This window comes from Pristiophorus japonicus, chromosome 6, assembly GCF_044704955.1.
Source record: "Pristiophorus japonicus isolate sPriJap1 chromosome 6, sPriJap1.hap1, whole genome shotgun sequence".
Classification (NCBI taxonomy): domain Eukaryota; kingdom Metazoa; phylum Chordata; class Chondrichthyes; family Pristiophoridae; genus Pristiophorus; species Pristiophorus japonicus.
The window spans coordinates 160200436-160221338 of NC_091982.1; the positions used below are offsets into that span (position 1 = coordinate 160200436).

Genomic DNA, 20903 nt, shown 5'->3' on the forward strand with positions numbered 1-20903 from the left:
GCCTAGAACTGCACACAGTACTCCAGGTGTGGTCTAACCAGGGCTTCGTACAGCTGTAGCATAACTTTTACCCCTTTGTATTCTAGTCCTCTAGATATAAAAGCCAGCATTTCATTAACCTTTTTGATTATTTTCTGCACCTGTTCATGACATTTTAATGATCTACATACCTGGACACCCCCCCCCCCCCCCCCAAGTCTCTTTGGCTAGCCACTGCTTTTAGCTTTTCACCATTTAGAAAGTACCCTGTTTTATCCTTTTTAGTTCTAAAGTGGATGACCTCACATTTGCCTACATTGGAATCCATTTACCAGAGTTTTGCCCATTCACTTAATCTATCAATATCTCTTTGAAATTTTATGCTTTCATCTACACTGCCTGCAATGCCATCTCATCATTATCATAGGCAATCCCTCGAAATCGAGGAAAACTTGCTTCCACTCTAAAAGTGAGTTCTTAGGTGACTGTACAGTCCAATACGGGAATTACAGTCTCTGTCACAGGTGGGGCAGACAGTTGCTGAAGGAAAGGGTGGGTGGGACTGGTTTGCTGCTCGCTCCTTCCGCTGCCTGCGCTTGATTTCTGTATGCTCTCGGCGACGAGGCTCGAGGTGCTCAGCGCCCTCCCAGATGCTCTTCCTCCACTTAGGGCAATCTTTGGCCAGGGACTCCCAGGTGTCGGTGGGGATGTTGCATTTTATCAAGGAGGCTTTGAGGGTGTCCTTGTAATGTTTCCTCTGGCCACCTGGGGCTCGCTTGCCGTGTAGGAGTTCCGAGTAGAGGGTTTGCTTTGGGAGTCTTGTGTCAGGCATGCGAACAATGTGGCCCGCCCAACGGAGCTGGTCAAGTGTGGTCAGTGCTTTGATACTGGGGATGTTGGTCTGATCGAGGACACTAACATTGGTGTGTCTGTCCTCCCAGGGGAATTGCAGGATCTTGTGGAGGTATCGTTGGTGGCATTTCTCCAGCGATTTGAGGTGTATACTGTATATGGTCCACGTCTCTGAGCCATATGAGGGCGGCTATCACTACAGCCCTGTAGATCATGAGCTTGGTGGCAAGAGTTGAGGGCCTGATCTTTGAACACTATCTTCGTCAGGTGGCTGAAGGCTGCGCTGGCGCACTGGAGGCGGTGTTGAACTTCATCGTCGATGTCTGCCCTTGCTGATAATAGGCTCCCGAGGTGGTCCACATTGTCCAGGGCCGCGCCGTGGATCTTGATGACTGGGGGGCAGTGCTGTGTGGCGGGGTCAGGTTGGCAGAGGACCTTTGTCTTACGGATGTTTAGTGTAAGGCCCGCGCTTTCGTACGCCTCAGTGAAGATGTTGACTATGACTTGGAGTTCAATCTCTGAATGTGCTCAGACGCAAGCGTCGTTTGCATACTGTTGTTTGAGGTTGGGACGGTCTTGGATCTGGCCTGGAGATGACGAAGGTTGAACAGGTTCCCACTGGTTCTATAGTTTAGTTCCACTCCAGCTTGTTGAGTGTGAGGTGGAGCATTGCAGCGAGGAAGATCGAGAAGAAGGTTGGCGCGATGACAGCTCTGCTTGACCCTGGTCCGGGCGTGGATTGGATCTGTGATGGATCCGTTGGTCAGGATCATGGCTTGCATGTTGTCATGGAGCAGGTGGAGGATGGTGACGAACTTTTGGGGGCAGCTGAAATGGAGGAGGACGCTCCATAGTCCCTCGCGGTTGACAGTGTCAAAGGCCTTTGTAAGGTCAAAGAAAGCCATGTACAAGGGTTAGTGCTGTTCCCTGCATATTTCTTGCAGTTGTTGCATCGTAAAAATAGTGTCCATTGTACCCCGTAGTGGACGGAATCAGCACTGTGACTCTGGGAGGAGCTCCTCAGCCACAGGGAAAAGACAGTTGAGGAGGATTCGAGCGATGACTTTCCCAGTGGCTGATAACAGGGAGATTCCTCTGTAGTTGCCGCAGTCGGACTTGTCCCCTTTTTTAAAGATGGTCATGATTACTGCATCTTTGTGTCATCGGCAAATTTGGATATGTGGCTTTCTATCCCATTTTCCAAGTCGTTAATAAATACAGTGAATCGTCGAGGCCCCAAATGAGATCCCTGCGGGACACTACTCGTCACATCCTGCCAAATAAAGTACCTGCCCATTAACCCTACTCTCTGTCTCCCGCTGCTCAGTCAATTTCTAACCAGGTCAATAATTTGCCTTCAAATCCATGGGTATCAACCTTAGTTAACAGTCTCTTATGAGGGACTTTATCAAATGCCTTCTGGAACTCCATATAATTAACATTCATAGAGATTTCCCTGTCCACTACTTTAGTCACCTCTTCACAAAAATAGATCAGGTTCGTAAGACATGACCTGCCTTTTACAAATCCATGCTGGCTCTCCTGATCAGCTAAAAATTTTCAAGGTGTTCAGTCACCTTATCCTTAATTATAGACTCTAGTGATTTCCTGACAACAGATGTTAGGCTAACTAGTCTATAATTCTCTGGTTTCCCTCTCTCACCATTCCTAAATAGCGGAGCAACATACACAATTTTCCAATCTAAAGGAATGGATCGTGAATCGACAGAGCTTTGGAAGATTATAGTTAGGGCATCGGCAATGTGCTCACCTACCTCCTTTAAAACCATCTGGTCTTGGATTTGTCAATCTTTAGTGCCATTATTTTCTTCGTTACTGCTATTTTGCTTACGTTAATTTTGTGGTGTCTTATCCCTGATTTAATATTAATTTCCTTGTGATTTCCGGCATGCTATCCTTTTCCTCTACAGTAAATATTGATGCAAAGTAATTATTCAACATGTCCGCCATTCCGGATTATTGATAATATCAGTTTTCAAGGGGCCAACATTACTTCTGACCACCCTCTTTTTCCTAATATAATTGTAAAAACATTTTGTGTTGATTTTGATATCCGTTGCAAGTTTCTTTTCCTACTGCCTTTTTGTAGCTCTTTCTATCTGTTTTGTCACCCATTGCTGTTTTATGCATTTTTCCCAATCGCCAGGATCTGTGCGATTTTTTTGCATTTTTGTATGTCTTTTCTTTTAGTTTTATGTTCTGTTACCTCTTTAGTCGTCCATGGCTGTTTTTTTTTAGCGAATACAGCTCTTGCCCTTTAGAGGTATAAATTAGGAAAGGGAATTTTAGAAAGAAGGAGGAAACAAAAAAGATGGGGGGGGGAGGGGGAAAAGAGACAGGGATTGGGGTGGGGCGGAGAAAGGAGAGATGAAACTATTAATAAAATATATTATCGGGCTGGTGGGACGGAGGGTTCTAAATGAATGGATGGAATCAGTATGGGTAGAACTAAGGAACAGCAAGGAGCAGAAAATGCTGGTAAGAGAATTTGATAGATCTGTTTGTGATGACTTAACACAGGAATGTATGCAATAATATGAGGGAGGGTTCTAAGCTGCAACATTGTGGTAATGACAGAAGATTTCAAGCTATGTACAGATAGGAAAGAACTATCAACATAAGAGGGAATTCCAGAAAAACTTCTTTACCCAGAGAGTGGTTAGAGTGTGAAACTCGCGACCACAAGGAGTAGTTGAGGTGAATAGCATAGAGGGGAAGCTAGATAAACACACAAGGCAGAAAGGAGTAGCAGGCTATGATGATGGGGTTAGATGAAGAAGGTGGGAGAAGGCTCAGGTGGAACATAGATGCCGCACGGACCTGCTGGGCTGAATGGATTGTTTCTGTGCTGTAAATACTTAGGATACTATGCAAGTAGGAAAGGGATCAGGTTTATTAAAGAAATTCAACATATCAGCAAAGGCATCAACCTGACAAAGGACAGATGATGCTTAATTTAGTAATGGACATGAAGAAAAAGAGTAGTAAACGAGGAGATGGGCTCATTAAATAGACTTAGCTATAACAATAGTAGGGAATAAGACCATGGTGACACTACTAATTTAGTATTTTGCTTTGATCGAGGATACAATACCAGAGCAATAGGGAATACTGGAGATCAGTGAAGGGAAAAACTTACAGGGATTAATATAACTAACAAAACTGTATATAGGTAAAATAATTGGGATTGAAACCAGACAAATCTCTAGGTCCAGATACTTTCCATACAAGTGTGTTAAAAAGAAATAGGCCACAGGAAATTGGAGATGCGTTAGTTATAATCTTCTAAAACTCGCTGGATAATACTTGAGGATTGGAAGGTGGCAAATGTTACATCTTTATTCAAAAAAGGGAAGCAACCAAGGAACCATAGGCCATTGAGTTTAGTCTCAATTGTGGAATAATCACTAGAATCCATCATTAGGGACAGAGGAAATAAGCACTGGGAAAGGTGGAAGGTAATTGAGGAGATTCAGTATAGTTCTGTTAATCAAACCTGGGACTTTCAGTTCGATACTGATTTTACCAACAGAAACACCAGTCTTGGGAACTCCCTCACTAAATCTCCATGCCTACTGATCTCTCTCTCTCTTCATTTAAAACCATCTCAAAAATCTATTTTTTTACCAAGCTTTTGGTCAACCATCCTAATCTCGCCCTCCTTGTCTGTTCTTCCCCATATGTGAAGCACGAACTTGGGACTTTATTTTTTAACGTTAATGGTGTTATATAAAAGCAAGCTAGTGCTGCTGGAAAGTGTGCGTGTGTGCACATCAGTTCAGACTGGGATTTAGCTTGTCTCGGACGCTCCCTATAATTGAATGGCTGCCAGCACTCACTATCTAGCTCCACGTATGGAGAATGGCCACCTGAACAAGGTACTGGAGCAACCGTATCCTAGCAACAGTCAATGCCTTAATGGTGGGAGGGGAGATAAGAGAGATAAAAAGGTGAGCATTGACTACAGCTTGTACTGGGGGGGGGGGGGGGGGGATGCTACAGGCAGAAACAATAGGGTAAAGTGCTTCCCTTAAAAAAATGAGAAGACACCCGCTAGCCTTTTTAAATGGTGTTGGACAAAGCCTGATCCACCACAAACATCCCCTTTATACTGCTCGCAATAGAAATGCTTCTTCAGTAAATTGTTATGGATTATAATCATTTACACTGCAAATAGATTACAGAACACCACAAAAACTTCTGTGCATAAACAATCCCTGCTTGGGAGGGCTGAGCACTTTGTGCTACAACCAGAAATGGGGCAGCTATTTACATTTGCCAATGATGACCCAGCTGCCTCAGGAGGGTCCCACCACCCACCTGTTGAGAATTAGCTGACCATTTACAGCATTGAGGCGGAGTCAGAGCTGCTGTGATTGGCTCCACATATTAGGGTACAGTCAGTAATCCTGGACTTGCAACTTTCAAAGACATGGCAAGTTGTGGAAACAAATTCAATAAATCTGGCAAATTTCTGCCCCTTAAAATGATCATAAAGGCTGTTGACTGTCATAAATACCAAACTGGTTCACAAATATCCTTCGGGAAAGGGAACTTGCTATTCCTATGTGATTCTAGTCCCCACTACATGGCAGACTCTTATTGCCGTCTGAAGTGGCCTAGCAAGCCACACAGTTTCAGGGCAAGTAGGGGTGGGCAATAAATGTTGCCTTGCCATCATTGCCCACTCTCAAGAACAAATCTTAAAATGATAGCGCTGCTGATGGAGATTTGGGATCATCACTGATATGTAAAATGGAAAAAGATGATGTCACCTGTTATATAATTGTCAAAAACAAGAGACAACAAGGACTGAGTGAAGGCTGCAATGACGTCCGGCTACGGATAACCCTTACATTTATCTAGCAATTTCCATCCTGAAATGCTCCAAAGGCTTTCACACAAACCAGATAATATAGACAAGTTTGTATTTATATAGTGCCTTAACGTAGTAAAACGTCCCAAGGTGTCTCACTGGAGTAATTGTGCGATAAAAATTTGACACCAAGCCGCATAAGTAGAAATTAGCACAGGTGACCAAAAGCTTGGTCAAAGAGATACGCTTTAAGGAGCTTCTTGAAGGAGGAAAGAGAGGTAGAGAGGCGGAGAGATTTAGGGAGGGCTTGGGGCCTAGGCAACAGAAGGCATGGCCACAATGGTTGAGCTATTATAATCAGGGATGCTTAGGAGGGCAGAATTAGAGGAGCGGAGACATCTTGGTAGGGTTGTGGGGCTGGAGGAGATTACAGAGTTAGAGCGGGGTGAGGTCATGGAGTAATTTGAAAATAAGGATGAGAATTTTTAAAATCGACGCGTTGCTCAAGCGGAAGCCAATGTAGGTCAGCAAGTGCAGGGGTGATGGGTGAGCGGGACTTGGTGCGAGCTAGGACACGGGCAGCTGAGTTTTGGATCACCTCTAGTTTACTTAGGGTCGAATGTGGGAGGCCAGCCAGGAATGCTTTGGAATAGTCAAGTCTAGAGGTAACAAAGGCATGGATGAGGACTTCAGCAGCGGATGAGCTGAGGCAAGGGCGGAGACGGGGCGATGTTACGGAGATAGAAATAGGCGGTCTTAGTTATGCTGCGGATATGTGGTCGAAAGCTCATTTCAGGTTCAAATATGACACCGAGGTTGCGAACACCGAGGTTGGTTTAGCCTCAGACAGGAGTTGGGGAGAGGGATAGAGCCAATGTTTAAACCACATCATTGTCTGAATTTTTCTTTCAGGTTTGAAACCTCGCTACTTTTCTCTCCTCTCACACAACAGCTCAGCACTGTGTGGTTAATTTACATTTACAGATTCCTGAAGATGTAGCAATTGTTGGGCTTTCAGCCAGCTCACCTCAAAGTGATCCCGGTTCTGGATAGTTTTCATTGCTGCAATCCAATCTTCCATCTCCTTGCGGTTTTCAGCACACAAGATCAGCTTTCGGAAAGGAGTAATTATCTGTGAAAACAACAAGTATATATATCTGCTTACACAAGTTCACTTTCTGGGGTAACTTAGTACCAGTGCACCAATACAGGCTAAACACTGAAACATAGCCAGGATATTCATGTTAAGTTTGTATTGTAATCATCCTCTCACATTTCACTGCGCTGACATGAACAATTAGCTTCTAAATTTCATCAGATCATCAGCTTCATACAAGGGGTCTCTATTAGGGGGAGGCGGGAGCAGCTCAGCAGTTAGATTCAGCACCTCCAGATTGAGAGGGGAAGGTCAGGAATGGAGGCCCTTTCCAGAGGACTAGCCAGTGAGCCCTGCTGAGATGTGCATCAGGTGGATGTCAGGCGATGATGATACTGGGCTCACTTGTGGTGCCCTCCATGGAAGAATAGCCCGTTGACACTCACTGTTAGGCGTCACACATGATGAGCGGGTAATTTAGAGATTGCCGCCTGTGGAGCTGTTCCCAAACAAAAAGCCAGCATGCTCAGGATTGCATAGAGCAACTTTACCACTTTCCCATAATATAATTTTATAAAAATGGAGCAAGTTGCAAAAATCACCCTGAACATATTTTTGAGGTATTCCAGCTCTTTAACCAAAATGTGATAATGTCATCAAAATATTTAAAGGCTATCAGAGGAACTATCTGGATTTCCTGTATCTAGCACTGTGGGGAGTGAATTCTATCACAAAGCACCAACAGAACCAATCCCAAAAATAAACGGAGTATAGTAGCAGTGTCTGTTGGCTCTCTCCCTCACACTCAGTGTGCTAACCTCTCCCTCACACTCAGTGTGCCAACCTCTCACCCTTTCTCCTCCCTCCCAGAACCACAACAGGGTTCCCTTTGGTCCTCACCTTCCACCCCACCAGCCTCCATATTCAACGGATCATCCTCTGCCATTTTTATCACCTCCAGCATGATGCCACCACCTCCTCTCTCATTATACCGAAGAGACCGTTCCCTTTGCGACATCCTGGTCCACTCTTCAATCATCCCCAACACCCGCTCCCCTTCCCACGGCACCTTGCTGTGCAAGCATGGGTAACGCCTAACAGTGAGTGTCAACAGGCTATTCTTCCATGGAGGGCACCACAAGTGAGCCCAGTCTCATCGTCGTCTGACATCCACCTGATGCACATCTCAGCAGGGCTCACTGGCTAGTCATCTGGAAAGGGGCTCCATTGCCCTTTCACCTCCTCCCTTCCCACCATCCAAGGTCCCAAATATTCCTTCCAGGTGAAACAGCGATTTACTTGAACTTCTTGCAATTTAGTATACTGTATTCGTGACTCCAAATGTGGTCTCCTCTACATAAGAACATATGAGATAGGAGCAGGAGTAGGCCACATGGCCCCTCGAGCCTGCCATTCAATAAGGTCATGGCTGAACTTGAACATCAACTCCACTTTCCCGCCCTATCCCCATAACTCTTGATTTCCTTAGTGCCCAAAAATCTATCGATCTCAGTCTTGAATATACTCAACGACTGAGCATCCACAGCCTTAGCCCTCTGAGTGAAGAAATATCTTCTCATCTCAGTCCTAAATGGCAGAGTGTGACTGGAAGGGAGAATTTAACGGTAATAGTGCATCAGCAAATAAAGTGAAAGCAGCGAATAATAATAAAAAATTCAAATTAAAGGCTCTTTATCTAAATGCATGAAACATGTGTAACAAGATAGACAAATTAGTGGCACAAATAGAGATAAATGAGTTTGGATCTACTAGTCATTATCGAGATGTGGTTGCAAGGTGATCAAAGTTGGAAACTAAATATTCCAAGGTACTTGATGTTTCAAAAATACAGGCAGAATGGAAAAGGGGGGGGAGGGGTAATGACATAAGGGCAGTAGTTAGAAAGGATCTTAGCTCAGAAGATCAGGAAGTAGAATCAGTATCGATGGAGATAAGGGACAGGAAACACTGGTGGGGAGTAGTTTACAGGCCCTCTAACAGTAGCTACACATTTGGACAGAGTATTAATCAACAAATAATAGTAGCTTGTACCAAAAGTAATGCAATAATCGTGGGGGCTTTAATTTTCATATAGACTGGGCAAATCAAATTGGCAAAGACAGTTTGGAGGACGAGTTTATGGAATGCATTTGAGACAGTTTCCTCAAGCAATACGTCGTGGAACCAACCAGGGAACAGGCCACTTTATATCTTGTATTGTGTAATGCAACAGGGTAATCTCATAGCAAAGGATCCTCTGGGGAAGAATGATCATAATATGATAGAATTTCACGTTGAGTTTGAGAGTGAAATATTTAAAACAGATCATAAGTATGGAAAAAGGAGAGTAGCAAAAGTAAGCATTGGCCCCTTAAGAGGCTGAGACAGGAGAAATTATAATGGGAAATAAGGAAATGGCAGAGATTTTAAACAAATATTTTGTATGTTTGCACAGTAAAAGATACAAAAAGCATACCAAAAATGTGGGTAACCAAGGGCTAAGAGAATGAGGAACTTAACGTAATTAATATAATTAGAGTATATTCAAGGCTGAGAGGTCGATTTGTGGACTGTAGGGGAATCATGAGGATATGGAGATCGGGCAGGAAAGTGGAGTTGAGGTCGAAATGGCGGAGCAGGCTCAAGGAGCCATACGGCCTACTCCTGCTCCTAATTCTTAAGTTCTTTTCTCCCCCTTTCCCTGCCTCTGCATTTTCTTAAGACCGGCTATATCTCCAACATCTTCCACTTCTGACGAAAGGTCATTAACGTGAAACGATAACTCTGTTTCTCTCTGCACAGATGCTCCCTGACTGACCCGCTGCTTATTTCCATCGTTTTCTGTTTTTATTTCGGATTTCCAGCATCCACAGTATTTTGCTTTTGTTACACATGTGAATTTTTCTGCTTATTCCCAATAATATGATCGACTGCACTTGATCGCGAAAGTTCATCAAACCTTGAGCTGCCAATGTCCGGAGAGCAATTCACGTTGCGGTCAATGATAATTTCTCATGACTGCGTTATTTTTCTCTTTGCGTAATTGGTGGTTTACAACAGCTTACAACTCATACCCTGAAACACAGTCACACTTATTCTGCTCAACCAATTGGAAAGGATGGTTCTTCACATCAGAAAGGTATCTGATCGCTAATCTAGAGATTATATCAGTGCTAAAGTTATATTTAGTGCAGCAGCAGTAAGACTATGTGTGACTGAGAGCCTCTTATCTGCTTCTTCCTTTGCTCACATCCTATAACAAACCACATCAAAAATCACACTATGTACGGCTGCTCTCATATTTTCCATTCAAATGTTTTTCAAAGAAATCAGTCCAATTCGTTACCGCCTGACTATCGCTGCAAACCCATCCCCAGATTGTGTAAAGGCTGGGTGTCCAGATCTGGCCAATGAAAATACAAATGGTTGGATACCTGCAGTGTAAAGGTTGCAGTATCCTGTTCCTAATCAAGAGCAAGACAAAGCAGATACTACACATGACAGACACCCAGAATGCTCAGGATCAAAGTTTGTATGAAATTAAGCCTTGCTCCAAACTGGTCAAGCCAGATATCAGAGACCAGAACAGCTCCGAACCTCAATTCAAATTCAGGATCAGACCAGCTTCGAACCTGAGCATCATCTCAGAGACAAGACCAGTTCCGAACCCGTGTCCCCACTTAGGACTCAGAACAGTTCCAAAATTGAGTACCTCAAAGCTTGGCTGGTTTACCCAAGTAAGTACCCAGGGTCCAGGTATTTCACAAAGTGACCATCATCTTTATAAATCAGGGAGCTGAAAGACTTGTGCGTCTTTCAAAATGATGCAGTGAAAAGAAAAATTATCACAACTTTGACATGACTGATAAAGTACTTCCGTGATCTAAATCGCATTAATAATAAGTATTTACTGAAGACCATTCCCGAGCCTGTGAGGGTAGTAATGCAAAACCCCACTCACACTTGTAGCGTTTTACCTGCACAAGTCTGTGCTGGTAGGAACCAGTGAGACTGATGAGAATGCATGCTGGGCCCAAACATGAACAAACGATTTGTGAACACATACCAAAAATTTTTTCTTCTCCCCCTTTATCTCTTACCACCTCACACACCATTCTGCACAAGAGAAATCGGGCTCTTCCCTATTGGGTAGAAAGCAAGAAAGTCAATCAAAAGTACACTCAAACACAAGAAGTGGCAATTGAGCCCACCGGCCTCGCCCTAGGCTCCAACACTCTGACTGAGAAACACCATACCCTGTCTCATTTCTTTATGATTCTGAGTTTGTGACTGGTGGGTTAGTCACAGTGTAATATCCTATCAATAGATACAGGAGTAAGCCATTCAACCCTTCGAGCCTGCAGTTAGATTAGATCAATTAGATCAACTTAATTTGCCTCCCTTAGAAAAGATACAGCACAGAAGAAAGCCATTCTGCACATTGTACCTCTGCCGGCTCTTTGGTAGAGTTAGCGAATGAACCCCACCCTGCTGCTCTTTCCCCATAGCCCTGTAATCATTTCCCTTCAAGTATTTATCCAATTATCTTTTGAATGTTACTACTGAATCTGCTTTCATCACCATTTCAGGCAGTGCATTCCAGATCCTAACAGCTCCCTGTGTAAAAAAATGTTTTCTGCCTTTGCTCCATATTCTTTGATGACCTTATCTAAGAAAAACAAATCATCCTCAGTCTTGAAAGCTCCAATTGTTCCAGCATCCACAGCCTTTTGATGGAAAAGACTGGATTTACAGCGCCTTTCACGACCTCAGGATCTCCCAAAGCGCGTTACAGCCAATGAAGTACTTTTGCAGTGTAGTCACTGTTGTAATGTGGGAAACGCGGCAGCCAATTTGCGCACAGCAAGCTCCCACAAACAGTAATGTGATGACAAGAAAATCTGTTTTTTCGTTATGTAGATTGAGAGATAAATATTGGCCATGATACCGGGGTTAACTCCCCTGCTCGTCTTCAAAATAGTACCATGGGATCTTTTACGTCCACTTGAGAAAGCAGATGGGCCTCGGTGTAACGATATAACTATTTGTACTGCACTTTTTTTCAAGCCCCCCCACCGCCACCCCCTCCCGTACTGTACCTTTTTGACCGACAGGCGACAAGCCGCTCACCCCTGGTGGTGCCGAGAAGCAGGACCTGAGGCTCTGACTCACTTCCCCCTCCGTCTGGCCCGGGGGGGGGGTGGGGTCTGAGAGCGGCAGGCCTCTGAGAGAGAGACTGGAGGGGGAGTGAGAGAGAGAGGCTGGGGGGAGAGAGAGAGAGGCTGGGGGGAGAGAGAGAGAGAGAGAGAGGCTGGGGGGAGAGAGAGAGAGAGAGAGGCTGGGGGGAGAGAGAGAGAGAGAGAGAGAGGAGGGCTGGGGGGAGAGAGAGAGAGAAGAGAGAGAGAGAGAGAAGGAGGGGCTGGGGAGAGAGAGAGAGGGGGGCTGGGGGGAGAGAGAGAGAGAGAGAGAGAGAGGGGGGGGCTGGGGAGAGAGAGAGGTGGGGAGAGAGGGAGGGGCTGGGGAGAGAGAGAGAGAGAGAGGGGGGCTGGGGGGAGAGAGAGAGAGAGAGGGGCTGGTGAGAGAGCGAGGGGCTGGGGGAAGAGAGAAAGAGAGAGGGAGGCTGGGGGAGAGAGAGAGAGAGAGAGAGAGAGAGAGAGAGGCTGGGGGTAGAGAGAGAGAGAGAGAGGGGGGCTAGGGGAGAGAGAGAGAGAGAGAGGGGCTGGGGAGAGAGAGAGAGGGGCTGGGGGAGAGAGAGAGAGAGGGGCTGAGGAGAGAGAGAGGTGGGGAGAGAGGGAGGGGCTTGGCAGAGAGAGGGGCTGGGGGAAGCGAGAGAGAGAGAGGGGCTGGGGGAAGAGAGAGAGGGGCTAGGGGAAGAGAGAGAGAGGCTGGGGGGAGAGCGAGAGAGGCTGGGGGGAGAGAGAGAGAGGCTGGGGGGAGAGAGAGAGGGGCTGGGGGGAGAGAGAGAGAGAGAGACGGGGGGAGAGAGAGAGAGACGGGGGGAGAGAGAGAGACGGGGAGAGAGAGACGGGGGAGAGAGACGGGGCGAGAGAGAGACGGGGGGAGAGAGAGAGAGACGGGGGGAGAGAGAGAGAGACGGGGGGAGAGAGAGAGACGGGGGGAGAGAGAGAGACGGGGGGAGAGAGAGAGACGGGGGGAGAGAGAGAGACGGAGGCAGAGGGAGACGGGGGCAGAGAGAGAGAGAGACGGGGCAGAGAGAGAGACGGGGGCAGAGAGAGAGACGGGGGCAGAGAGAGTCGGGGGCAGAGAGAGGGAGAGGCACAGGGGGGGGGGAGAGACGGGGGGGGGGGGAGAGAAAGGGAGAGAGACGGGGGGGGGGGGGGAGAGAAAGGGAGAGAGACGGGGGGGGGGGGAGAAAGGGAGAGAGAGAGAGACGGGGGAAAGAACGAGAGAGACGGGGGGAAAGAGCGAGAGAGAGACGGGGGGAAAGAGAGAGAGACGGGGGAAAGAGCGAGAGAGAGACGGGGGGGAAAGAGAGACAGACGGGGGGAAAGAGAGAGAGACAGGGGGAAAGAGAGAGAGAGAGAGAGAGAGAGACGGGGGGAAGGGAGAGAGACGGGGAGAGAGAGAGAGGGAGAGACGGGGAGAGAGAGAGAGAGACGGGGAAAGAGAGAGAGAGACAGACGGGGAGAGAGAGAGAGTGACGGGGGAGAGAGGGAGAGAGAGATGGGGGGAGAGAGAGAGAGACTGCGGGGAGAGAGGGAGAGACTGGGGGGAGAGAGGGAGAGACTGGGGGGAGAGAGGGAGAGACTGGGGGGAGAGCGCGATGCTGGAGGGGGAGAGAGCGAGGCTGGAGGGGGGAGAGAGGCTGGAGGGGGGAGAGAGAGGCTGGAGGGGGGAGAGAGAGGCTGGAGGGGGAGAGTCAGAGGCTGGAGGGGGAGAGAGAGGCTGGAGGGGGAGAGTCAGAGGCGAGAGTGCAGGGCACTGAGCCACAGCTGACACAGTTCTAGATTTCTACTACCCTTTGTGTGAAAAAGTGCTTCCTAATTTTCCTCTTAAATGGCCTAGTTCCAATTTTAAGATTATTTCTCCTCGTTCTTGATTCCCCCACCAAAGCAAATAGTTTCTTTGTATCTACTCTTATCAAATTCTTTTAACATTTTAAACATTTCGGTCATGTCACCCTTGAAACTTCTAAACTCAAGGGCATTCAAGCCAAGTTTATGCAACCTGTCCTCGTAATTTAACTCTCGAGGCCCTGGTATTATTCTGTATCATATCAGCGCCAACAGAACTGTGACTGGGCTGCAGATGGCTCCTGCAACGATGCAGATGTGTGCCTACAAATGTCACATTCCTCCATGCGCTAATGGAACCCAAGTCTTGCTGGCAAAGGGAGGATCTGAATGATGTCTGTGAAACTGTTGCCATGTACTCTGGGAAGAGATAGTCACACCAGCATCCTCTCCCCATTCACTGCCTCCCCCCTCTAAAGTTGGTGATTCCTTGTTGCCGTGTGGTTCTATGGGTGATGCTTCTCTCATTATTTCAATTCTTTATGTTTCAGTCCTTTTTAAAAATTTGTTCCTTGGTAAAGCTGCATTTATTACACACATCTCGTGGCACAGTATCAGCACGCCATTCGACTGTGGAAGTGGCATCATAAGAACATAAGAAATAGGAGCAGGAGTAGGCCATACGGCCCCTCGAGCCTGCTCCGCCATTTAATACGATCATGGCTAATCCGATCATGGACTCAAGTCCACTTCCCTGCCCGCTCCCCATAACCCCTTATTTCCTTATCGGTTAAGAAACTGTCTATCTCTGTCTTAAATTTATTCAATGACCCAGCTTCCACAGCTCTCTGAGGCAGCGAATTCCACAGATTTACAATCCTCAGAGAAGTAATTCCTCCTCATTCTAAGATTATGCCCCCTAGTCTTGTCTCCCCTATCAGTGAAAACATCCTCTCTGCATCCACCTTGTCAAGCCCCCTCATAATCTTATACATTTCGATAAGATCACCTCTCATTCTTCTGAATTCCAATGAGTAGAGGCCCAACCTACTCAACCTTTTCTCATAAGTCAACCCCTTCATCTCTGGAATCAACCTAGTGAGCCTTCTCTGAACAGCCTCCAAAGCAAGTATATCCTTTCTTAAATATGGAAACCAAAACTGCACGCAGTATTCCAGGTGTGGCCTCACCAATACCCTGTATAACTGTAGCAAGACTTCCCTGCTTTTATATTCCATCCCCTTTGCAATAAAGGCCAAGATTCCATTGGCTTCCTGATCACTTGCTGTACCTGCATACTAACCTTTTGTGTATCATGCACCAGTACCCCCAGGTCCCGCTGTACTGCAGCACTTTGCAATTTTTCTCCATTTAAATAATAAGTTGCTCTTTCATTTTTACTGCCAAAGTGCATAACCTCAGACTTTCTAACATTATACGCCATCTGCCAAATTTTTGCCCACTCACTTAGCCTTCTATGTCCTTTTGCAGGTTTTTTCTGTCCTCCTCATACATTGCTTTTCTTCCCATCTTTGTATCGTCAGCAAACTTGGCTACATTACACTCGATCCCTTCATCCAAGTCGTTAATATAGATTGTAAATAGTTGCCACTGATCCCTGCGGCACCCCACTAGTTACTGCTTGCCAACCTGAGAATGAACCATTTATCCCGACTGTCTGTTTTCTGTTAGTTAGCCAATCCTCTATCCTTGCTAATATATTATCCCCAACACCGTGAACTTTTATTTTGTGCAGTAACCTTTTATGTAGTACCTTGTCAAATGCCTTCTGGAAATACACCACATCCACTGGTTCCCCTTTATCCACCCTGTTCGTTACATCCTCAAAGAATTCCAGCAAAATTGTCAAACATGATTTCCCCTTCATAAATTCATGCTGACTCTGCCTGACTGAATTATGTTTTTCCAAATGTCCTGCTACTGCTTCTTTAATAATGGACTCCAACATTTTCCTAACCACAGGTTTTTGGCTAACTGGTCTATAGTTTCCTGCTTTTTGTCTGCCTCCTTTTTTAAATAGGGGAGTTACATTTACAGTTTTCCAATCTGCTGGGACCTCCTCAGAATCCTGGGAATTTTGGTAAATTACAACCAATGCATCCACTATTCCTGCCGCTACTTCTCTTAAGACTCTCGGATGCAAGCCATCAGGTCCAGGGGATTTATCCGTCTTTAGTCCCATTGGGCCCAAGTTTCCACATGATTTGCGCCTGATTTTTAGGAGCAACTGGTGGAGAACAGACTCTTAGAAATCGCAATTCTCCACATTTTTTTTCCTGCAGTTCTAGTCAGGTAGAACAGTTCTACTTTGGAACAGAATTTTTTCTTCAGAAGGGGGCGTGTCCGGCCACAGACGCCTGATTTCAAAGTTTCCACAGTGAAAACGTACTCCAAACTAACTTAGAATGGAGCAAGTGAAGATTTTTTGTAGAACTGAAAAAACCTGTTCTACACATTAAAAAATCAGGCGCAGGTTACAAATTAGGCGTAGGGAACGAGGGGGGGAGGGGGGGGGAAGGGAAGTCATTAAATTCTACAATAAATCCTTAGTTATACTTATACAAATATTATACAAATAAATCCAACCTGAATAAACATTTATAAGCAAAGAAAAGATTAAATAAACCATGTTCCTACCTGTGTGAAAGTTCTTCAGGCAGGCCTTTAGGAAGCGGTTTGCCGTCAAAACCGAAGGTTGAACGGGCCGGGCCCAAGATTTCGGGCAGGGCCTGTCCCCAGCACCAGAGGTAGGTGGCGTTGGGTCGGGTCGGGGAGAGAGGTTCGGTTTGGGTCGGCGGGGGAGGGAGGGAGAGAGGGAGGGGGAGGGAGGGAGAGAGGGAGGGGGAGGGAGGGAGAGAGGGAGGGAGGGAGAGAGGGAGGGGGAGGGAGGGAGGGAGGGGGAGGGAGGGGGAGAGGGAGGGAGGGAGAGAGGGAGGGAGGGAGGTCAGGTCGGGGAGGGAGGTCAGGGAGAGGGAGGTCAGGTCGGGGAGGGGGAGGTCAGGTCGGATCCAGTCCGGGGGCGAGAGTAGAGTCGGGTCGAGTCGGGTGGGAGCGGGAGCGGCAGCAGCAGACGCAGACGGGTCGAGTCGGGTCCGGTTGGGGGGGGCGGAAGCAGGAGCGGCGGGAAAGAAGGAGCGGCAGCGACAGGCGGGTCGAGTCGGGTCCGGTCGGCGGGCGGAAAGCAGGAGCGGGAGTCGGCAGGAAGCAGGAGCTGGCCGTGGGAGGAGCCTTATTCACGCAGCTAGGGCTTCGGGCCCCCCCACACAGTTTCGGGCGCCTGGAGCTACTGCACTTGCGTGCCCACTGTAGCGCGCATGTGCAGAGCTCCCGGCACTGTTTTCGGCGCAGGGTCCTAGCTCCGCCTCCTACAGCTCCTGCTGTGCCGCGCCGAGGGCCAGAGGACCTGCAGGGAGGTGGAGAATACGGAGGTTTTTTTTAGGCGCACTTTGCGGCGCGGAAAAACGGGCGCCCAGCTCGGAGGGGCGTCCGTTTTTTATCGTGTGGAAACTTCGGCCCATTATCTTACTGAGTACCACCTCCTTTGTGATTGTGATTGTGTTAAGTTCCTCCTCCACTCCCTATAGCCCCTTGACTACCCACTGTTGGGATATTTTTAGTGCCCTCTACCGTAAAGACTGATACAAAATATTTGTTCAGAGTTTCTGCCATCTCCATGTTCCCCATCACTAATTCCCTGGTCTCGTCCTCTAAGGGATCAACATTTACTTTAACCACTCTTTTCCTTTTTATGTACCTGTAGAAACTCTTGCTATCTGTTTTTATATTTCGTGCTAGTTTACTTTCATAGTCTATCTTCTCTTTCTTAATCATTTTTTTAGTCATTCTTTGCTGGCTTTTAAAAGCTTCCCAATCTTCTGTCCTCGCACTAGTTTTGGCCACTTTGTACGCCCTTGTTTTTTAATTGGATACCGTCCTTTATTTCTTTAGTTAGCCACGGATGACTATCTTTTCTTTTACACCCTTTCCTCCTCACTGGAATATATTTTTCTTGAGAGTTATGAAATATCTCTCAATGTATGCCGCTGTTCATTAACTATTCTACACTTTAATCTATTTTCCTAGTCCACTTTAGCCAACTCTGCCCTCATACCTTTATAGTCTTCTTTATTTAAGCTTAGTACACTGGTTTGAGATCCAACTTTCTCGCCCTCCATCTGAATTTGAAATTCAACCATGCTATGATCACTCATTCTAAGGGGATCCTTTACTAGGAAATTGTTTATTACTCCTGTCTCATTACACAGGACCAGATCTAAGATAGTCTGCCCCCTGGTTGGTTCTGTTACATATTGCTCAAGGAACCCGTCCCTTATATACTCTATGAACTCTTCTCAAGGCTTCCCTGACCAATTTGATTTGTCCAATCAATATAGAGGTTAAAATCACCCATGATTATTGCCGTTCCCTTTTTACAAGCCCCCACTATTTCTTGGTTTATACTCCGACCAATAGAGTTGCTACTGTTAGGGGGCCTATAGACTATGCCCACCAGTAACTTTTACCCCTTATTATTCCTTATCTCCACCCAAACTGTTTCAACATCCTGATCATTTGAGCCAGTATTGTTTTTCACTATTGTAGTGATTCCATCCTTTACTAACAGAGCTACCCCACCTCCTTTTCCTTTCTGTCTGTCCTTCCGAATTGTCAAGTTCCCCTGACTGTTTAGTTCCCAGTCCTGGTCACCTTGCAACCACATCTCTGTTATGGCTATCAAATCATACCCATTTGTAACTATTTGTGCCGACAGTTCATCTAATCACAGTCAAACCCGATCCTGTCCTTACTCAATGTACACATTTACACGTTCCAGCTGCTCATGGTGCAGTCTCATCTATATTGGTGAAACCAAATGTAGATTAGGTGAGCACTTTGCCAAACACTTCAGTTGTGTCAACTGTGACCCGAGCTTGCCCCTGGTTCGCCACTTTAACCCTTCCTCCCATTCCCACTCCGACCCTGTCATTGACCTCGTTACACTGTTCCAACAAAGCTTGTCACAAGAATTGAGAGCAATATCTCATCTTTCCCCGAGCCAACAACCCTTCGAGAACTCTGCATTCCTCCAACCGTGGCCTCTTGTGCATCCCCCACTTCCTTCGTCCCACCATTGGCGGCAGTGCCTTCAGCTATCTAGGTGCTATGCTCTGGAATTCCCTCCATAAATCTTTCTGCCTCTCCACCAACTTTCCCTCTAATTTTTTTTGTACTGATTGGGTCACGAACTCCTTTGAGCACGACCTTTTCGTTCGTGAGCAAATTTTACAATAACAACCTTTAACAATAACTTTTACAATGACAGCAACAGCAACCGCTTAAAGGCAAATACAGTATTGTGATATTGCCACCCCACCATCTCAAATCATGAGACAATCCGGCATGGGTCAATACAGGTTTAACATAGCTTCTCTGCTTTTGAATTCTATTCCTCTAGCAAGGAACCTCAGTGCTTTATTTGCACTTTTATGGCTTTTTTAACCTGCGTTGCTACATTAAATGATTTGTGAATCAATACCCCGAGATCCCTTTTGACTCTTATTTTCCAAGTAGGTAGCCTCCTTATTCCTCCTTCCAAAATGCACCACCTCATATTTAACTACATTGAAATTCATTTGTCATTTACATGCCCATTCTGCAAGTTTGTTTACGTTGAATTAATTAAAAGCTTTTAGTTCGTCATGTACAAATTCTATTTTAAAAAAAATTACTTGCCAGAAATGACTGGGATATAAAAGAACTGCATAATAATGCATCAACACTTCAGAAACATCACTGTTACACGGATATGCATCGACAAACAATCCAAAAGCCCAAGGTGAGCTGAAAGAGGCATATCTATTCATGGAATGTGTATGAATTTTAAAAGTTTTCATCGTATTAGCCCATCCCTTATGTCACTATAGCAATGGCTGCACAAGTAACAGGAGCAGCACTTTCCGATGGCGTTGACGTGCTGGATGTCCAGATACGTAATTAGAATGTTGGTCACAATGCAACCAGACAACCAACAAATATAAAGCGCTGTTGTTCTTTAGTTCACAGAATTAAAGAGAACTGAACAAAAACTGGTATCCGTATTTCCAACTTCAAACACTTCCATTATTAAACGAGGTCTTCTTTAACCAGCAACCCCCATGCACATGTCAGAACTGCAGCACTTATTCACAATTGCAGAAAAACACACAAAGACAGACAGACTTGGATTTATATAGCACCTTTCTCAACCATTGGACGTCTCAAAGCGCTTTACAGCCAATGAAATACTTTTGGAGTGTAGCCAATTTGCCACAAGCAAACTCCCACAAACAGCAATGTGATAATGACTAGATAATCTGTTTTTTTGTTTTTTGGTTGAGGGATCACTATTGGCCAGGACACCGGGGATAACTCCCCTGCTCTTCTTTGAAATAGTTCCACGGGATCTTTTATGTCCACTTGGGAGAGCAGACGGGGCCTTGGTTTAATGGCTCATCTGAAAGATGGCACCTCCTACAGTGCAGCACTCCCTCAGTACTGCACTGGAGTGTCAGCTTAGATAGTTTGTGCTCAAGTCCCTGGAGTGGGACTTGAACCCACATACACAATTTGTGTCACTGAATTAAAAACAAAAAGCAGGAAAAGCTACGAATTAACAGAAATAAACATTCATGCTTCTTCCAGGACAGGAGAACCAATCAGACTGACTTAGAACTATTTACTGATATGTTGACGTAAAGATGTTAATTTATGAATTTTGCTACTAATGTTTTTCTCTCAAACATTCTCCATAATCCCTGCTCTGATCACGAAAAGTGTTGAATTATTTTAGGTACTTCCCAATTAAATAATGGGAAACAAACTTCATTGTACTCTCAATTTTTAATCTCCTATTTCAAACATTTACACCAAATTGAAACTATACATTATCAGTTTAATCAAAGTATTTTCTGTGTCTTTCTCAATAAACAAATAGTAGTTTCTTCTAAAGTAGCTTCTGCAATTTTTGTACATCATTACATAACTCGTGTTTCTATTAACTCCACAAAACATTTAAGAGGAAATCTATATTTACATTATTCCTGGGACATGTTAGGACTATAGAACAGACAAAATAAAATGGATTGTGTTTGTCCCCTTTTTTGCT

General features: G+C 45.7%; 1 protein-coding gene across 3 annotated transcripts in view; it reads right to left on the bottom strand.

Annotated features, from left to right (window-relative positions):
* LOC139265841 (diacylglycerol kinase delta) overlaps positions 1–20903 on the bottom strand; it is a 198208-nt gene that overhangs the window by 79592 nt on the left and 97713 nt on the right. For all 3 annotated transcript variants that reach the window (XM_070883343.1, XM_070883345.1, XM_070883344.1), the window contains exon 4: positions 6696–6800. In XM_070883343.1, coding sequence (XP_070739444.1) covers positions 6696–6800 — 105 coding nt within the window. The remainder of the gene's footprint in view (positions 1–6695; positions 6801–20903) is intronic.